Here is a 21,874-nt window from a genome sequence, read left to right as displayed (position 1 = left end):
AGAATTTGAGGCAAACTGGGGAAAATCACGTTTACGATACCCGCTGATGGCGTCTACTTGTACCAAGTTAGATTGATGAGAACCATGTCTTCTGGTCCTTCACTTCTTTCTTTTTTTTTTTTTTTTCAAGCGCTGTATTTAAACAATGTTGTCTGACAAGTTTTCTTCCGTGTTCTGTAAACTGTCCTACGTGAAAAATCAACTGAGGGAGGAGGGTGCGGTCTAGAGTCACTTGCCGGCCGCGGTGGTCTAGCGGTTCTGGCGCTGCAGTCCGGAACCGCGGGACTGCTACGGTCGCAGGTTCCAATCCTGCCTCGGGCATGGGTGTGTGTGATGTCCTTAGGTTAGTTAGGTTTAAGTAGTTCTAAGTTCTAGGGGACTTATGACCTAAGATGTTGAGTCCCATAGTGCTCAGAGCCATTTGAACCATTTGAATCTAGAGTCACTTGCCAAACCTGAACACGAATAGGCAAAGTGAAGCTTGTGACTTCTGAAATTTTCCCGGCGTATTTCTTCTTCTAAAAAAGAAGAAAAAAGTGAAGCTTCATTGCCAAGTAGTTTCTTAGACCACTTCTGAAGAAATCTGATGTTCTTATGTTAAGTCCCATTTTTTATACAGCATAAAATACAGAGGAGTTTTGTAATGACAAAAATGAAGACAAGTAAAAGATCTTAAGTTTTCTCGTTGCAAGCGCTGGTGAGTACAATGCATACGATGTGGGGCTGTACAGTACCGGAACTTTTGCTGTCGCAGAATAAGTACGCATGTGCCAAAGATGAACGACTAATATCTGCGAACCGTGAAGCCTTCTCACAAGGGAACCTCCCCATCGCACCCTCCTCAGATTTAGTTATAAGTTGGCACAGTGGATAGGCCTTGAAAAACTGAACACAGATCAATCGAGAAAACAGGAAGAAGTTGTGTGGAACTATGAAAAAAATAAGAAAAATATACAAACTGAGTAGTCCATGCGCAAGATAGGCAACATCAAGGACAGTGTGAGCTGAGGAGCGCCGTGGTCCCGTGCTTAGCGTGAGCAGCTGCGCAACGAGAGGTTCTTGGTTCAGTCTTCCCTAGGGTAAAAAGTTTACCTTCTTTATTTTCGCAAAGTTATGATCTATCCGTTCGTCCATTGACGTCTCTGTTCACTGTAATAAGTTTAGTGTCTGTGTTTTGCGACCGCACCGCAAAATCGTGCGATTAGTAAACGAAAGGACGTGCCTCTCCAGTGGGAACCGAAAACATTTGATCGCAAGGTCATAGATCAACCGATCCCTCCACAGGAAAGCACGTCTGATATTTTCTATACGACACTGGTGACGGCATGTGCGTCACATGACAGGAATATGTTGTCGACCCACCTAACTTGTATACTTGGCGAATGGGTAAAAAGATTCTTCTACTTTGCCTGATTTAGGTTTTCATGTGGATGTGGTAATCACTCCCAAAAAAGTGATGAAAACATAAGGGTTTGTCACATAAACTGAAAATAAAAAATTAAACTTCTCACTCAAGGGAAGACTTGAACCAAGGACCGCTCGTTCCGCAGCTGCGCACACTCACCACGGGACCACGGCGCTCCTGAGCTTACACTATCCTTGATGTGGCCTGTCTTACGCATGGACTACTGAGTTTGTATATTTTGGTTATTTTTTTCATAGTTCCACACAACTTCTTCCTGTTTTCTCGATTGATCTGTGTTCAGTTTTTCAAGACCTATCCACTGTGCCAACTTATAACTAAATCTGAGGGGGGTGCGATGGGGAGGTTCCCTTGTCAGTCGAAAGCGGCAAGTCTGGTGTCTGTAGACAAATCAGTGTGGCCGTGGCGTGAATTTGTGTAAGAGCCGTTATTTTTTTTTTTTTTTTTTTTTTTTGCTGGAGTAAGGATAAGTGTAATTATAGAGCAACGATATGTCGTGCAGTTTCATATGAAACTTGGAAAACCACCTACGGTAACCTATCTTTTACTAAAAGAAGTGTATGGCAAAGACTGTTTATTACGTACGCGACTTTCTGAGTGATTCGAGCTGTTCTAAGATGGCCGAGAAGACGTTGCTGATGACTCACGCCCAGGGCGATCTTTGATATCAAAAAGGGATGAATATCAATAGTAAAATGCAGGAAGACGTGACAGCCTCGCTAGCAAAAGACGGACTGGACTAGTTTGCTCGTACGACGTTGTCAGCAAAGGATGCACGAGAAGATGCGACCGTCTGCTGGACCTTCGTGCATCCAGTGGACGCCTAGCCTAGGCAGCCTGAAGCTCTGACTCAATGATCCGGTATCTGTTTTAGCAGTTTAATAATAGATGTGGCTACAGTACTACCTTCAGCTGGAATCAGTCAAATCGTAGAAATATTTAAATGTAACAATTTGTGGGATATTAATGTCATCTTTTCTACATAAAAAAGGAAATGTTCTGACCGAGTCACTGACCCATCATCACTCAACCGAAACTGCCAACGACAGGTACTTGAATTTTTTAGATGCTATTGATCTTATTATTGTCTGCATCGTTTAAGAACAGAATTTTTCGAAATTCCACCCTAAGGTCGTCAAATAGAGGATAAGAGGATTTTTTAAAAAAATGTCTCTGTTAAGAAAATTTTGAAGCTAGAACTACGAAATTTGGTACATGGTTTCTCGGTCACAAAAAGATACGTTATTCAGCATTTTTGGAAATTCGACACAAAAAGCGGTGAAAATAAATCATTATTAAAGAAGTACTAAAACGCTTTAAAGCTGCGTTTCTGAAAACTTGTATTTGACTTCCCAGTTAGAGATAAAAGAAATTTTAGAAATTCAGCCACTAAGGTGATGAAACATAGGATACAATTTTTATGGTTGGTTCAAATGGCTCTGAGCACTATGGGACTTAACTTCTGAGGTCATCAGTCCCCTAGAACTTAGAACTACTTAAACCTAACTAACCTAAGGACATCACACACATCCATGCCCGAAGCAGGATTCGAACCTGAGACCTCGGGCCCACAGCATAGAATACGTCGTAACATAATATTTTGTAATGAATAATTCCTGGTAAGCTGCTAATGGTTTAATTAGTTAGCTTTCGTTTTTACCACAAGATTATTCGGGCTATAGCGCCGTTCTCAAGTCAACCTGTAGATGTTACATTTGGTGAGTATACATTTATAAATGGTGTACAGAAAGGTCAGTTTGCATACACACTTGTATCTATTTGGAATAGATGCCCATATTTCATCAGTGGGTAAACTGTCGACTGTCTATTTGTTGATAGGTCGCTATAACCAAAGTTTTGTTTGTATGGAATATTTTTGGGAAATACTTTTGACAGCTAGAATGACAGTTTATTCTCGTAGATTCTTTATGTTTATAGAGCAATCTTTATAAACATAAATCTTCGTTTGGTTTTCGTTTTTGAGCTGCTGGTAAAAGCTTGATTGATTGCTGTCGCAATTTCTTGTGTGTTCTTTGAATCTAAAGATAAAATTTCTTCCTGTTTGACTGTTATACAATTTTGCGCCGAGCGATTTCATCTCAAATCATACAGGTCACGATGCCATAGATACAAATGATAACAACATTATAACAGCAATGAAACGCAGCTCACATCTGACTGGCAAAGACTACACTGTAAGCACAAAGTATCTAAGAGAATAAACTGTCATTCTGTCAAAAGTGTTTCACAAAAATATTCTATACGAACAAAATTTTGATTATAGCCATCTGTCATCAAATAGACAGTCGACAGTTTAGTCACTGATGCAATATGGGCATCTGTTCCAACTAGATGCAAGTATGTATGCGAACTGACCTTTCTGTGCAACTTTTATAAATATGAGTGTACTCACCAAATATAACATCTACATGTTTACTTGACAATGGCACTATAGCCGAAATAAGCTTGTAGTAAAGAAGGATCACTAATTATATCATTAGCGGCTTATTATTATTATTATTATTATGTAGTATTTGGCATTGTTGCAGGTTCATGTCATGGTACGAAGAATTTCTGATTCCACTGTTCCCTGTCTTCAGCTTCTCCCTTCAGTCTGTTCTACCTCCTCCCATCTTTCATGTCGTCCAGATGTTGAATTCTTCTTCTTCCTCGACCTGCGTTTCCTCTGTATTTCCCGTCGATGACATCATGTATGAGTCCCTCGTGTCTAAGTACATGTCCAATCCAGTTGGCCTTTCTCTGAAGAATTGTACACAGAATACTTCTCTTCTCTCCTACTCTTCGCAGTACATCGTCATTTTTTATGCGACCTGTCCACTTGATCTTTTCCATTCTCCTCCAGCACCACATTTCAAAGCTGTCTAAGTATTTTTTTCTCCTTCTTTCTCATGGTCCATGTCTCTGCTCCATACAGTGCATTGCTCCAAATGTAGCAAATTAGCGGCTTACCTGGAATTATTCATTACAAAAAGAAATAAGTGTTAGGGGATGAAAATTTCCATGGAAATCACCAAAAGAACGCAAAATCCAGGATTAAAAACCCTGCGATTTCAGCTATCAGAATTGCTTTTTGGCCAGAAGTACATTCGGGAGAGACCATGCTTGAATTAAACCATACAGTCTATGGGAGTGAACCAGTGGGGGCTAACCTAAACATCGTGTAGGTTTGATTGTAAGTAAAGCAGACAACAGATTTCGGTTCGTTGGTAGAACGCCGGGGAAATGCTGTCTACATAGGAGATTTCTTACAAAAAATATCGTGCGAACCATCCTGGGATAATGCTCGAGTGTGTGGGACCCGTATGAGGTAGGACTAACATGGGATAATGAACATATACAAAGAACTGCTCAGGTATGGCGATATCTGTCTTATGTAAAGATAATTTCTGGAGTACCCCGACAGAGTGTTGTAGGATCGTTGCTGTTTATAGTGTTTATAAATGATCTAGTGGATTACGCAGGAGCTCTGCGACATTTTTCATGAATGATGCTGTTGTGTGTAGGAAGTTTGAAACGCCAGAGAGTGCTGCGTAATGAAGCAAGACCTGCAGAGGATCGATAGTAATTAGTGTAGGAACAGGACTTGACTCTAGACACGAACAACGATAGAGTTCGACAAAGTTCCTGGCTACATTAGATGTACCTCTCGCCATATGAGGGTAAGTGCAGCATTGGTGAATATGATCGTTTTAGTGGTTCTGGCAATATGGTGTGAGGATGCATAATGTTGCATGGGCGAACTGACTCCTAAATCTTGGAACACGATAATCTCACCCGTCAATGTAATTACAACATTGTTGTCCTCCCAGCTCTGGGAACGAGAGCACATTCGGCGAATAGGCTAACCCGCCCACTTCCCTAATTTAAATCCCACCGAGCACATATAGGTTGGGGAGACATACAGCAGCACATCCACATGCATCAGTGACCATCCAGCAATAATGTCAAACGCATTGGTGGAGGAATGGAACGCCCTACATCAAGAACTCTTCACCATCCTTGTGGCCAACATGGCAGCACGCTGCAGACCATGCACTGTCGCCCGTAGTCATCACACATCCTATTAAGACGTTGCTGTCCGGCGACACCACAGTGGTGTCGTGCGCGAAATAGCGGTCAACGGCTGGCGGAGAGACCACAGTGGTGCCGTGTGCATAGTATTGCTCAGTGGCCGGCGACACCACGGTGGTGTCGTGTGCATAGTATCGCTCAGTGGCCGGCGACACCACAGTGGTGTCGTGTGCATAGTATCGCTCAGTGGCCGGCGACACCACAGTGGTGTCGTGTGCATAGTATCGCTCAGTGGCCGGCGACACCACAGTGGTGTCGTGTGCATAGTATCGCTCAGTGGCCGGCGACACCACAGTGGTGTCGTGTGCATAGTATCGCTCAGTGGCCGGCGACACCACAGTGGTGTCGTGTGCATAGTATCGCTCAGTGGCCGGCGACACCACAGTGGTGTCGTGTGCATAGTATCGCTCAGTGTCCGGCGACACCACAGTGGTGTCGTGTGCATAGTATCGCTCAGTGGCCGGCGACACCACAGTGGTGTCGTGTGCATAGTATCGCTCAGTGGCCGGCGACACCACAGTGGTGTCGTGTGCATAGTATCGCTCAGTGGCCAGCGACACCACAGTGGTGTCGTGTGCATAGTATCGCTCAGTGGCCGGCGACACCACAGTGGTGTCGTGTGCATAGTATCGCTCAGTGGCCGGCGACACCACAGTGGTGTCGTGTGCATAGTATCGCTCAGTGGCCGGCGACACCACAGTGGTGTCGTGTGCATAGTATCGCTCAGTGGCCGGCGACACCACAGTGGTGTCGTGTGCATAGTATCGCTCCGTGGCCGGCGACACCACAGTGGTGTCGTGTGCATAGTATCGCTCAGTGGCCGGCGACACCACAGTGGTGTCGTGTGCATAGTATCGCTCAGTTGCCGGTGACAGCACAGTGGTGTCGTGTGCATAGTATCGCTCAGTGGCCGGCGACACCACAGTGGTGTCGTGTGCATAGTATCGCTCAGTGGCCGGCGACACCACAGTGGTGTCGTGTGCATAGTATCGCTCAGTGGCCGGCGACACCACAGTGGTGTCGTGTGCATAGTATCGCTCAGTGGCCGGCGACACCACAGTGGTGTCGTGTGCATAGTATCGCTCAGTGGCCGGCGACACCACAGTGGTGTCGTGTGCATAGTATCGCTCAGTGGCCGGCGACACCACTGTGGTGTCGTGTGCATAGTATCGCTCAGTGGCCGGCTACACCACAGTGGTGTCGTGTGCATAGTATCGCTCAGTGGCCGGCGACACCACAGTGGTGTCGTGTGCATAGTATCGCTCCGTGGCCGGCGACACCACAGTGGTGTCGTGTGCATAGTATCGCTCAGTGGCCGGCGACACCACAGTGGTGTCGTGTGCATAGTATCGCTCAGTGGCCGGCGACACCACAGTGGTGTCGTGTGCATAGTATCGCTCCGTGGCCGGCGACACCACAGTGGTGTCGTGTGCATAGTATCGCTCAGTGGCCAGCGACACCACAGTGGTGTCGTGTGCATAGTATCGCTCAGTGGCCGGCGACACCACAGTGGTGTCGTGTGCATAGTATCGCTCCGTGGCCGGCTACACCACAGTGGTGTCGTGTGCATAGTATCGCTCAGTGGCTGGTGACAGCACTTTAGTATCGTTTTCATTCTGATGGTATTTTGTTTAGGTAACAATAAGTTACACACGTCAACAAGTTTTTTTGTTTTTATAAGAACTTGTGCACTTTCATGGCAGACGAATGAGACGACACGATTATTTACGATGAATGCGCAGGCGTCGTCTTGTGAGACGTTCCGGGCGACTTCGCCGATTGGGAAGAAGACACTGGATATCAAAAAAATGAAAGTGAAGCAGAATCGTCGGAGGTAGTGAAAAACGTCCAAGAAGAATTCGGCGAACGCTACGGTTGCCAACGGATTCGGATGAATCAGACGAAGAAGACAGACTATGATTTACTGAGGACCAATAATAAATTTGAAGGATATCTGGGTTCACACATGTTTCGCAAAGATACACAGAGCGTTGTGGACATTGTTGTATTATATATTGGGATCGATCTATTTGGATATATTAGCAACGAAACCAACAAGTATCACAGTCAAAATTGCAATAGAAGGAAACTGGATAAAAAAAATTCCAAATTTGTCGACGTTACGGGACCTGAACTTAGAAAATGGTTTGGACTTGCTATCCTTGCGGGAATTGTAAAAAAATCAAGGATCGATAATTACTGGTCGACGAATCCCTTGATAGACACACCGATATTTCGCAAAACAATGTCCCGCCACCGATTCAGACAAATATTATCATTTTTAAATTTTCCTGACAACAACAATAAACTGGATAATGCCGACCGGCTTTTCAAAGTGCAATTCGTAATTGATTATTTTTCCAAAAAGTTTAAAGAATCGTCTAATCTAAGTCAAAACATCTCAACTGATGAAGGAATGATACCGTGGCGTGGACAGTTAAATTTTAAAGTTTACAATCCGTCGAAAATTACCAAATATGGCATACTTATTCGGATGCTGTGTGATTCGAGTATGGGATACATTTCCTCATTCAAGATATATTCCCGCGCTGTACAACCTTTAGCAAAAACAGTGATGAAACTATTGACACCTTCTTATGGAATGTGCCATCACCTCTACATGGATAATTATTATAACAGTGTAGAACTTGCAGAGAAGTAACTTGAAAAGAAAATTCGAGTTTGTGGAACGATACAGCAAAATAGAGGATTTCCGGAAAAATTAAAGCGCGCAAAGTCAATGTCTTTGAAGCTTGTCATCAACGGAAAGGTGACAAGCTGCCGGCCACAAGCCAAGTAATCCGAATTAGCGCTGCCGGCGCCAAGCGAATAAATTTGTACGAGACGTGCGGACGGCAAAATGTTAAATACTATTTCTCGCCTTTTGTAAGTCTAGGGGACCACCACAAATCGCGGTGACTTCAGTTTAATTACTACCTTTGGATAAAAGTGTCATTTCTATTCCCCTCATGTGTATTGCTTTCAGTTATCTGCTGTACTATACAGTAGAAGTTCTTTCCGTATATAGTCCAAATGTCATCGAGCTGTTACCTGGTACTGACAAATCAAGCTAAAGGTACTTTCGTCCTTACGTTTTGCACATCAGTGAACCTAGGATTAACCATCTGGAGCGACCTACGAGGAGCAGCCATCGAGTTTTTATAACCACCTCAAAAAATAAAATTTACGCATTTTTTCAGTTGCTTGATTGCAGTCTTGGGATATGTTGAAACTCCGAATGCACAATATCTTAGCAAACCGTTAGAGGAGGCAAATCAAGAAGGTGCAGCCCACTGACAGAGTGGTGCGGCTATTTGATTGTGTTCCAGGACACCAGGCATGCATCTAAAAGAAAACAAGTAATTCTGTTTTTTGGAGGTGGTTATTAAAATTTGATAGCTGCCCCTCGTAAAGTGAAATGATAACTTAAACAGCACGAAAAGTAGAAAAAGGATGACATTCATTGCAAGTATCTAAGATAATGTAATACATCCCCAAAGAAAGTGGCTTACAAAACAATCGTTTGACCGATTCCAGAGTATTCTCATCAGCGCGGTAGACTCAGGCAGTACTCTCATCAGTGCGGTAACTGTACCTCCTCCTGCTACTGGCCGGCGCGCGTACATGATACCGCCGAAAATGGTACTATCTACCGCGAGAGCTTTAACACCACACTTCTGCACACTACAAGCGCTGGAACCCCTCTCCCGCTCTCTCCGCGCGCTCTGCGCAACAATCCCCTACCCAAAGATTGTACAACGCACAAGTTCTATTATCATTGCTAGTCGATGCAAATAACAATTCCTTTGGCTTTTTCCCAGAGCTTATAAGTTTCACAGTAAAACACAGGTATATACGAGGTGCATTCAAGTTCTAAGGCCTCCGATTTTTTTTCTAATTAACTACTCACCCGAAATCGATGAAACTGGCGTTACTTCTCGACGTAATCGCCCTGCAGACGTACACATTTTTCACAACGCTGACGCCATGATTCCATGGCAGCGGCGAAGGCTTCTTTAGGAGTCTGTTTTGACCACTGGAAAATCGCTGAGGCAATAGCAGCACGGCTGGTGAATGTGCGGCCACGGAGAGTGTCTTTCATTGTTGGAAAAAGCCAAAAGTCACTAGGAGCCAGGTCAGGTGAGTAGGAAGCATGAGGAATCACTTCAAAGTTGTTATCACGAAGGAATTGTTGCGTAACGTTAGCTCGATGTGCGGGTGCGTTGCATTGGTGAAACAGCACACACGCAGCCCTTCCCGGACGTTTTTGTTGCAGTGCAGGAAGGAATTTGTTCTTCAAAACATTTTCGTAGGATGCACCTGTTACCGTAGTGCCCTTTGGAATGCAATGGGTAAGGATTACGCCCTCGCTGTCCCAGAACATGGACACCATCATTTTTTCAGCACTGGCAGTTACCCGAAATTTTTTTGGTGGCGGTGAATCTGTGTGCTTCCATTGAGCTGACTGGCGCTTTGTTTCTGGATTGAAAAAAGGCATCCACGTCTCATCCATTGTCACAACCGACGAAAAGAAAGTCCCATTCGTGCTCTCGTTGCGCATCATCATTGCTTGGCAACGTGCCACACGGGCAGCCGTGTGGTCGTCCGTCAGCATTCGTGGCACCCACCTGGATGACACTTTTCGCATTTTCAGGTCGTCATGCAGGATTGTGTGCACAGAACCCACAGAAATGCCAACTCTGGAGGCGATCTGTTGAGCAGTCATTCGGCGATCCCCCAAAACAATTCTCTCCACTTTCTCGGTCATGTCGTCAGACCGGCTTGTGCGAGCCCGAGGTTGTTTCGGTTTCTTGTCACACGATGTTCTGCCTTCATTAAACTGTCGCACCCACGATCGCACTTTCGACACATCCATAAGTCCATCACCACATGTCTCCTTCAACTGTCGATGAATTTCAATTGGTTTCACACCACGCAAATTCAGAAAACGAATGATTGCACACTGTTCAAGTAAGGAAAACTTCGCCATTTTAAGTATTTAAAACAGTTCTAATTCTCACCGCAGGCGGTAAAATTCCATCTGCCGTACGGTGCTGCCATCTCTGGGACGTATTGACAATGAACGCGGCCTCATTTTAAAACAATGCGCATGTTTCTATCTCTTTCCAGTCCGGAGAAAAAAAATCGGAGGCCTTAGAACTTGAATGCACCTCGTATAATGAAACGTCAACAGACTTCTACCACAATCTACACATACAGTGAAGCAATGTCTTTACTTATTAAAAGAAAGTATTTAAATTATAAATATTTACATACAATTAAAAAAAATTATATACCGGTAGCAGGTGCCATGCATCCTGCATTTTCGGTGTTACATAACCTCAGGTAAGCTCATCCAGCGAAGCACAGCGCTTTTCGTCATGCGACTGTTAATAAGCGCGAGAGCATTATGGAGAGGCCCGACAAAATCCAGTAGCAAACGCTACAAGAGAGGCGTTGAGCACCAAGGAGAGGCTTACTGTTGAAATTCCGAGAGCTCACTTTCAAATATGAGTCCGTCAAAATATTAATTTATCGCATATACGTGTCACGTAACGCCTGCCACGAGAAAATCAGAGAAACTAATACTTGTATGGAGCCTTACCAACAGTCGTTCTTCCCAGGTGCCATTCGGGGAAGGGGGCGGGAAGATAGAGGTGCCAGAATTACCTTCCTCCACAACACCGTCAGATGGCTTACGGAGTATAGGTGATCATATTTTAGATTGTCTCGGCTTGAGCCGCGCGTGGTAGCCGCCAGGTCTTGGGGCGTCCTGCCACGGTTCGCGCGGCTAGTCCCATCAGAGGTTCGAGTCCTCCCTCGGGCATGGGTATGTGTCTTGTCCTTAGCGTTAGTTAGTTTACGTTAGATTAAGTAGCGTGTAAGCTTAGGGACCGACGACCTCAACAGTTTGGTCCCATAAGATCTTACCACAAATTTCCAAATTTTTCGGCGTGACTGGTTAATAGAGGGCTTCCGGGTGTAGAGACGAGTTCTTGTTGCCAGTCGAGTTCTTGTTTCCACTTTCTGTACAATATTTCGACGACCGAACCAGGCGTCTTTTTCGGGCACTTCGAGTTTTGCTGTTAAGTGCACTAGCTGTCTGGACTCCGACCGACAGTGAGCTATTGCTTTTCTCACGCCGCAGTTTATAGCCGAGTTTGTGGTACAGCATAATTAAGGAGACTATCGGAAAGAAAGATGTAAGAAAATCTAATAAACAGGGATGGATGTTTCAATTAAACTAACGCTGGGGGTCCGGCACTCAATTTATTAAAATCTCGCCAACTATCAGATCCATCAGAGTTGTAAAATGCTGACGGAGTTTGCGTTTCACGGAGTATCAGTGGAGGCTCTGTAAAACAAAGGAGCTTCAAAGGGAACAGTGGACTTGTTGGCTCTAAATAACGGAGTGACACCAACAACAGCTCACAGTCTAGTTGGTCTCAAGATAGCGAGTACACATAATACACTACTGGCCATTAAAATTGCTACACCACGAAGATGACGTGCTACAGACGCGAAATTTAACCGACAAGAAGAAGGTGCTGTGATATGCAAATGATTACCTTTTCAAAGCATTCACATAAGGTTGGCGCCGGTGGCGACACCTACAACGTGCTGACATACACATACACAAACAGCAGTTGACCGGCGTTGCCGGGTGAAACGTTGTTGTGATGCCTTGTGTAAGGAGGAGAAATGCGTACCATCATATTTCCGACTTTGATAAAGGTCGGATTGTAGCCTATCGCGATTGCGGTTTATCGTATCGCCACATTGCTGCTCGCGTTGGTCGAGATCCAATGACTGTTAGCAGAATATGGAATCGGTGGGTTCAGGAGGGTAATACGGAATGCCGTGCTGGATCCCGACGGCCTCGTATCACTAGCAGTCGAGATGACAGGCATCTTATCCGCATGGCTGTAACGGGTCGTGCAGCCATGTCTCGATCACTGAGTCAACAGATGGGGACGTTTGCAAGACAACAACCATCTGCACGAACAGTTCGACGACGTTTGCAGCAGCATCGACTATCAGCTCGGAGACCGTGACTGCGGTTACCCTTGACGCTGCATCACAGGCAGTAGCACCTGCGATGGTGTACTCAACGACGAACCTGGGTGCACGAATGGCAAAATGTCATTTTTTCGGATGAATTCAGGTTCTGTTTACAGCATCATGATGGTCGCATCCGTGTTTGGCGACATCGCGGTGAACGCACATTGGAAGCGTGTATTCGTCATTGCCATACTGGCGTATCACCCGGTGTGATGGTATGGGTTACACGTCTCGGTCACCTCATGTTCGCATTGACGGCACTTTGGACAGTGGACGTTACATTTCAGATGTATTACGACCCGTGGCTCTACCCTTCATTCAATCCCTGCGAAACCCTACATTTCAGCAGGATAATGCACGACCGTATGTTGAAGGTCTTGTACGGGCCTTTCTGGATACAGAAAATGTTCGACTGCTGCCCTGACCAGCACATTCTCCAGATCTCTCGCCAATTGAAAACGTCTGGTCAATGGTGGCCGAGCAACTGGCTCGTCACAATACGCCAGTATCGTGTTGAAGCTGCATGGGCAGCTGTACCTGTACACGCCATCCAAGATCTGTTTGACTTAATGCCCAGGCGTATCAAGGCCGTTATTACGGCCAGAGGTGGTTGTTCTGGGTACTGATTTCTCAGGATCTATGCACCCAAATTGCGTGAAAATGTAATCACATGTCAGTTCTAGTATAATATGTGTGACCAATGAATACCCGTTCTTCTTGGTGTAGCTTACCTCGTGGCATTTTAAGAAGATGGCTGGGTTGGTCGCAATACCATGCAGAACACGGAAACAACTCGGCTTCACACCCGGAAGCTCACAATTAACAGACGATCGCATAAATGTAGACTTTATATTTACACGAACAGTCACGGAGAATCACTCGTTACACCTGAAAAAGTAATTTCCCAGCAAATAGCAGAGAAAGTGGCAGAAAATGTGTTAAATGTCACATCGCCTGGGCTATCAAACCTGATCATGTTGCTCTTACATTTCTCGTCTTGTAGTCGACACTCAGCCACGGTTGCTGGAGTTTCCTTAGGACTTTTGGCCGCTTATCGACTCGTCGTAGCTCCGACAAAATGACGATGTGGGCTGGCTGTAGTAGCCAGACATTTCACTCTGGCGTTGCAGGGGGACATATACATTTTGAACAAACGTGACGAATGTTCTTTCAACTCGCATCGCGTCTCTTATAGATGTGTCTGTAGCGACTGGAGATCTGCTAATCATTTGGACGTAATAGAGCGTTACTGTGATCAAAGCATCTGCGGCTATTGGCATTAAAGATTGATAAATGATCCCAGACTAGACATTCACTGACCAGCTGATCTCCTTTCCTTTGAAGACGTAGACTGCCAAATTCTTCTCCTATTAGTAAGGTCGTGTAGATTTTGATAATATTAATAAAAGAGGACAGGTGAAGGCTACAGTCAGTGAGAGCCCTATCACAATACGTTATATTAAATTCCTGATATTCCGCAAAATTACATTTATTTGGCTACGAACCGACATCAGACTCCTCAGGCCACCTTCAGGTGATAGACAACTGAATGTCGTAAACACGGATAAACGTGATATGCGACTTACACAGATATTATTTGTACAGAAGATACAGAAATGGGAGCGTTGACGAAGTATAACATTACATTTTTGTCCCACAGAAATAATTACGTTGATGAAAAAAGGGGCCGGCCGAAGTGGCCGTGCGGTTCTAGGCGCTGCAGTCTGGAACCGCGAGACCGCTACGGTCGCAGGTTCGAATCCTGCCTCGGGCATGGATGGGTGTGATGTCCATAGGTTAGTTAGGTTTAACTAGTTCTAAGTTCTAGGGGACTAATGACCTTAGAAGTTGGGTCCCATAGTGCTCAGCGCCATTTGAACCATTTTGAAAAAAGGGTGTTTGAACAAAGCTTTTATGTGGAGGTGTATTTAACAACAGATGAGATATAAAATGAATCTAAAGTCTGAATCTAGTATTTTAACGAAAACTTAACTTAGCAAAGGGGAAAATGGACACCGAGTCATCGTTTAATACTAGGCTGGCATTCTGTCATCTGTTTGTTGGCCGGTCGGGGTGGCCGTGCGGTTCTAGACGCTATAGTCTGGAACCGCGGGACCGCTACGGTCGCAGGTTTGAATCCTGCCTCGGGCATGGATGTGTGTGATGTCCTTAGGTTAGTTAGGTTTAAGTAGTTCTAAGTTCTAGGGGACTGATGACCTCAGAAGTTAAGTCCCATAGTGCTCAGAGCCATTTCCATTTTCATCTGTTTGTTGATTTCCAGTAGGGTCATCTTTCTGCTTTTTTTCTTTTAACGGAATGTAAAATTTCACATTGTACATCGTATGAATGATTTTTTTCTGCTAAAAGATACTCAGCAAATGTTGAATCTTTCTTCCTTAGTTTCCATCTTCTCTCATGTTCACGTAGCAGAATTGCCACAGCTCTGCCTGGCTGTCCAGTACATGCTTTTTTTTACGTTGCTTAGATGTTATTATTTCATGTATATAGCTCCACACCAAGGGTTTCAATTTGTCTTCCTATTGGACAAAATTTTGATATGCCATTGGTGTTATAAAATGCAGATCTATAGTTCTTTATACGAGCCTGCTGTGAGCTGCCAGTTGGATATGAGAAACTTATTTTTCACTCGTTTCATGCGTTGGATCACACACCCCACGTTATACTGCACAACGCTACAGTTCCATACATGGCATTATTTGCCTGGAATGACTGTCTCCCAGTACTCTAACATTATATTGACAGCTTTCATCATACTGCCAATAAACGAGAAACATATCTTCTGCGGCCTCTAGTTGGCTGTTCACATGCGTGGACACGGCCTAACAGCTCAGAAGATTTTACATCCAATAATAACCAGGAAATCCTGAAAACTTAGAGAAATTTACATTTTCCTTTATTTCATTTCCAGGAGGACCAGTGGATGCGTACGATCCTAGTGGCAAGGAGTCGCAGACATACAGCAGTGACTTTGCGGAAAAGGTTTCTTTACATGTGGAAATATGTTACTGGATGTAAAGCGTATGACTCTTGAGCATCGTAGGTAGGAAGTGTACTAGAAGGGAGTGAACTAGTGGAATGATATGGGGATACTGTCATTGTGATCGGTAAATCGGCACACATCTTTGCTACGATCGCTATCGTTCACTAGTGCGGATGTGAAGACCGTTGTGTAACTCGTATTGATGTTCCTGGCCGCCTAGCACCGTGGCAGTGACATCAGCGACTCTTGGTGGTTGACAGTGATGTGTGGCTTGTGCATGGGCAGGCTACGCCCACGTGCTGTAGGACTCCGATGGGCAGACTTGTGCGTGGCCAGGCAATGCCCACGCGCTGTAGGACTGCGATGGGCACTAGTGACGTCGGCAGCGTTGCTGGTCTGGTTCTGCGTGCACCACACGTGGTACACACGGTCGGTCTTCTGGGAAGACGACGTGGCGGCGGCGAGCGCGCCTTTCACGTATCGCTTCTCCAGTAACAACCATCCTTTCCCAGGAATCGCGCTGTCCGAGGTGAGCGTGAAGTGCTTACCACGTGGCGCCGTGACCGTGCGCTCTGGCGGCCGCCTGGGGAACCTCATCATGGAGTTCCTCTCCCTCTGGACGGCTGCGCGCCTCCACAACCTCACCGCCTTCGTCCCGCCGCAGCTGCGCGATCGCCTCCACGAGGTAGGACGATTTGCGTTTGTTTTTCAGACAGATGGAGAGTAAATGGAGTGCGTCCCACGGTCCAGAGGTATCGTCGTTCACTCTTACCCGAAAATTCTGGCGTCCCAGGTCTGGCTCCAACCACTGCAGCAGACCAACACTTGATCACGTATTTTAAGGAGGAAAAGTACACTTTAAGATATCAGCCTCAGCAATAGACACTGACCGCCCCTTCACCTGCACTCCCTACCTCCTTACAATCCAACACAAAGCCCACAACAGATTTCGCCCCCTGAAACTCCTGTCCTACAGGACATGGGGACTGCATCCTTCCATCATCCTTCACACCTGCAAATGCTTGATCTGCCTCATTCTTTGTTATGCCAGCATTGCTTGGATTTCTGCCCCTCCGAGGATCTAAAACGCCCTCCAAATCCTCAAGTGAAGTGACTATTGGTCTAAAGTAGAGGTGGCAAAAAATAACGTAACTGATAGAAATAACCGGTTACTGAGAAGTAACGGTTACTGCGATAACCGTTCCTCTGATTCTGGCAGTTATTTCAATAACTGTTTAGTGTCAACAGTGCCTCGCGCCATCTGTTGATCGAAGATCGTACTGCGCATTTGGAAGGCATTCTATAGACCATGGGAATAACTGTGAGACTGCGCGCCATCTGTTGATAAGAACTGTGTACTATTTCGTGGGCCTTCGTTACTTTTAGCATAAACAATTAAATAAAGTTAATGTCCGAGCCGTGGCTGATAGGAGCTGCAGTACTGGCATTAACAAGTACGGTCGTTCACTTAAGCCACCGCCTTACGTGTTAATTTAGCTTGGACGGGTAGTAGAAGGAAAGTTACTTAGGAATTCGAGCGACTATGGAAATAACTGTCAGAGACCGGTATTCTCCTCTGGCAGTTATCGTTATTGGCTCGTAGTTCTAGTTCTCTGGTAGTTATCGGGCTACCACCACAGATAACCTGGAAGCTGGTAACAGAATAACTGTGTGTCTAGACGTTCCTGACTCGGTGACTCCAGTTAAAGGTCGTAGTTCCAGGTGATATTTCCAGAGAGGATAGTAACTGGAGCGAACAAATATTTTCGTACTGCTACGGAAATAGCCACTGGCCATCGCGAATGACAAATAACATGTCAGAAAGTATAACATAATACAGTGGAATATAATAATTATTATCCTCATCATTTGTCAGGAGATTGTCAAAATATGTGGATATATCACAGTAACTGCTAATATTTACAGAATTGGTACACTGACAGAATAAAACACAGTTACGTACTTTTAATAAATTTATCGTACACAGAATACCCGATCTTAACTGTTGCAACCAAGTGCTGTCAAAACTGAAATATAGCAGAATTTTTACCTAAGCTGGTCTATCAGTCTCTGTTACGATATTCATCTACAGAGTAGAAGGAGGGGTCGATGGAAGCGTCTGATTCCACCCGTCTGCTTCGACGTAAAGGTGTTGTGGTGTGTGAATGTCATTACGGCACGGTGTTTATGAGTTGGTTTGTGTGTGTGTGTGGTGGGGGGGGGGGGCTGTCGATCTAGGTTGCAGTGCCGGAATTTGCTGGTGGTAATTAATTTTTTTTTTCTAGCTGTGATGTTTTGTGTATTTATGATGTATTGAATGTGATTTAATTTATGTAGGGATGATTGATTTGTAGACTTTTGGGATTGTGGTTTTATTTTTCGCAGTTGTAGGTGTTGGTTTTTTGGCATCAGTAGCTGTGGTGGACCTATATAGGTCACCGGAAATGACCGATTCCCATTTTCATAGTTGTGTGTGTTGATGTTTTAGTATCGTCATCTGAGGTTGACCTATATAGGTCAAGGGAAATGTCTGATTCCAATTTTCGTACTTTTAGTTGTGGGTATTGGTGTTTTGGTATGGTCACCTATAGTTGACCTATATTGTTCAAGGGAAGTGTCCGGTTCCTGCAGATTTTTGTTGGTGTAGCAGAATGCTGTAATTTTTTTTTTCTTTTTGTTCTTCATTTTGTGTTTTGGGATCATGGTGTGTTTTTTTTACTAGCTTGTCCTCACCCTAAAACCCCCAACTTCCCGCAGTTGTCCCATTGGTTTGATTGTATTTTTGGTGGGAAATGTTATTGTATTATTTATATGTATCTTCGTGTTTGTTGCCATGTGTATGTAGTGACATCATAGACACACTTAAAATAGCCATTTCCGGCATATTGATGATGAGTGGAATCAGACACTTCTGTATCAAATAGTCTTTCAAACACACTGTAAACCGTGCCTTATCTGAAACCAAGTTTTTAATGGTTGCTGACTTGCTGGCAGTTTATTGAAAATGCATGTTCCTGAATATTGGACCCCTTTTGGACCAAGGTAAGTAATTTTAGGTCTTTATGTAGATTGCTGTTCCCATTTCTAGTACTGATATTATGTATTAAGCTATTGGTTGGAAATACTTGTAACAAATTTCATAAAGGAATAAATATATTAGGAAGCAGTGTTTAGAATACAAAGTTCCTTGAACAGGTTCCTACATGATGTTCTTGAATTGATACCACAAACGATTTTTATTACACGCTTTTACATGTGAAAAACTTTTGCTACGTTTGATAAGTTCCCACAGAATATGCTCCCTTATGAAATAACAGGATGAAAAAATGTGGTATGCCCTTCCCAACTGAATTTATTATCGAGTTGTAGTCCCAGAAATGTAACACTGTCAACCTTTTCGATCTGCATGTCTTCATATGTTATAAACATGCTGTCGCTGGAGAAATCGAGCAGTTTGCAAATCTGACATAAAACTTGGATTAGCGTACTCACACTTTCCCCAATAGGACTAGCCTTTACAGCACAGGAGTAAACGAATCTGTTACATTACGTATATTTTTTGTTGTATTATAAGGCTGTACACTTTATTCTATTATGTGAGGAGCACAAGAAATTAAGCTTCGAATTTAACCTACAGTACTCAGTTTACATATTACTTCATACTTAAAAATGCACGTTGTCAACATTTTACTTAAACAGTGCTTTGGCGAAGTTCCGCGTACTTTCTGTCGCAGCTGCGAAGATAATATTTCTAATAGCGACCGATAACCTACAAACATATAATATGAAACACTAATAATCGTTCTAACATCAACTAAAATGTACCCGGAGTTAATAAGCTAAGGTTATGACACGATTCATACGACATTCCTGCTATTTCACACTACTCGCAGTTATACTGATAACTAAACAGATGGATTCCGGAATCATTCCAACTATGTCGTTATTTAACTGTCGGAGTTATCGGTATTCGCTAGCGAAAAATAACTTGGCAGTTATTAATAACGGTTAACGATAACGGTTATCAAAGAATAACTGGAACTGTGATAACGGTTACTCCAGTATAACCGTTTGGCCCACCTCTAGTCTAAAGGGTTAAGAAGGTGAAGTTTTCTGTACGAAGCACATTGGCTGTTGACACTGCTGGTAAAGTTGTTTTATCACAACGCTAGCAGTAGCAGCGCTGCATTGCGGGAACATCGCTGACAGGAACGGCTGTGGAGAGGCACCATTTAGTAAATGGGCTAACGATTTTAACCAAGGAAGTTGAAGAAACGGGTGATTTGAATGATGCAGTAGGAGAGGGAGGCGGCCATTCTAATGGCAGCTGTTGATGGAGTTGCTGTAACTATAGCCGACCGTGCAGCACACGCCTCAAATTTTGTAGCCAGTGCTCGAGCTGTGTCACAGGAAATGTTTCCCCTTGGTCAACTATTCAAAATAATTTGCGACGCATTTTATACTGTGGCACTTAAGAGGCACAGTGGCGAATTGTAAAAGGTGTTAATCAATCCCTCCTAACTATTTAGTCAACGGGAAGAATGCTATTTTATTATCAAACCCTAAATACGTTTGAATCGTATCGGTTGGATGCCAATGAGCAGTTACTCTACTGCATACGTGCCACTTTTTTCATGAACCACGGTGGGAGGCATGCCAAAAGCCATCTTACGTTTGTAAGATACCGCCAGCGCCACAAAAATGTAGTGAACTGTGATTCCCTGCCGGCCGGTGTGGCCAAGCGGTTAAAGGCACTACAGTCTGGAACCGCGTGACCGCTACAGTAGCAGGTTCGAATCCTGCCTCGGGCATGGATGTGTGTGATGTCCTTAGGTTAGTTCGGTTTAAGTAGTTCTAAGTTCTAGGGGACTGATGACCTTAGAAGTTAAGTCCCATAGTGCTCAGACCCATTTGAACCATTTGTGATTCCTTATCTATGCTGTCACAAAATGACGAGTAGATGACTAATGAGATTGCCCCACATTAGGAACCAACAATTGATTGATACTAATAACGAAATGAAATCAAACACAATTGGTTCGTACCCCAAGCACTTGGTATTTTAAAATAGAAGGAACACGGAAAAATAATATGTAACGGAAGTTTCATTTGCATTCATTAATTCTGCACTACTGCGCAGATCTTTCAGTTATATTCTAGAATATAGTCTTCTCGTATGCGCATAATAAACTACCATGGGAACACACTACTATCAGAAATTTCGCAAGCGCAAAGCCATGCCCTAGAATCACTTACACGTCATATTCAGACGGGATAATGACTTGGGAACGCGCTCCTGCCATCGTTCTAATAATCGTCACGGTTGGAAATGATGCGTGTACACATATTCAGAGTCACTTACTACTCCTACACTTCACTGTGTGTGATCTTTGCGGAATAGCCTGCGCTGCTCATATGCTCTTTCAGACACTCGGAGCAGTTTCCGAAAAGCGATAGTACTCAGAAATTACCACATTACATGATAAATGAACAATTTCATTTACGTGTACTGCCTCTATGACGGCTCACCAGCGACTTATTGTTTCGGGCGCACCCACACCTTAGCTGGCACCCCCTCAACTGAAACATATACTTTCGCGCTCGCGAGGCACAGTAGAAGTATTTAGTTTTGAAAATGAATGAAAACATGTGAACGGAAACAGAGGAATCTGGCCCATTAGGTATTTCCCTCTATTGCCTTCTTTAGATTACTATTAAAATAAATAGGCCCCTAGTTCTTAACCTGGAGGGTTAAGAACTCTTGGGACTACTTAACGTCTTTCGCGATATCTCGATATACTGCGTAGCAGACCAGGACGGGGATTACCCTCTGACATATTCGTAGCTGTTTGGTGCGCTTTTAAGCTGACGGAAAGGTCTACCCACGCGAAGATCGTTCTAGAAACATCGAGACGTTCTCCGCATTCCCGCGCAAGTGCCACACCCATATTACTTCCGGCTGCATTGCTCTAGTGCCTTCCTGCTCCTAGCAACTCACTGTGTTCTATACGTAACATCCAGGTGTGTGCCTGCCCAGAGTCATTTCAGGTGCTCCCTCTTATGTTAACTGGAGTACAAAGTCGCTTTATAGGTAACGTAAAATTCTTCTCTTTCAGTTTAGGTGAAACTTTTAAGTCATTGCAATTATTACCAAATGCAAGTAACAAGAAAAATAAAGTAGTATAGATTTATACATTACTATGTAACATAGTTGGTGTATTACAACTAGTATCGCTACAAGATTAACAGTGTGCACCAAATGCAGCTCCAAGACAGGCCTAAATGCCGTAACTTTG

The 21,874-nt window shown here is 44.2% G+C and overlaps 1 protein-coding gene across 1 annotated transcript in view; it reads left to right on the top strand.

Annotated features, from left to right (window-relative positions):
* Positions 1 to 21,874, top strand: part of LOC126094546 (galactoside alpha-(1,2)-fucosyltransferase 2-like) — an 88,528-nt gene that overhangs the window by 843 nt on the left and 65,811 nt on the right. The window contains exon 2 of the mRNA XM_049908979.1: positions 15,507 to 16,263. Within this exon, the coding sequence (XP_049764936.1) occupies positions 15,841 to 16,263 (423 nt within the window). The 5' untranslated portion in view covers positions 15,507 to 15,840. The remainder of the gene's footprint in view (positions 1 to 15,506; positions 16,264 to 21,874) is intronic.

The sequence above is a fragment of the Schistocerca cancellata genome, chromosome 8, assembly GCF_023864275.1.
Source record: "Schistocerca cancellata isolate TAMUIC-IGC-003103 chromosome 8, iqSchCanc2.1, whole genome shotgun sequence".
In the NCBI taxonomy this organism is placed as follows: Eukaryota; Metazoa; Arthropoda; class Insecta; order Orthoptera; family Acrididae; genus Schistocerca; species Schistocerca cancellata.
This window is presented reverse-complemented; position numbering and strand designations above follow the sequence as displayed.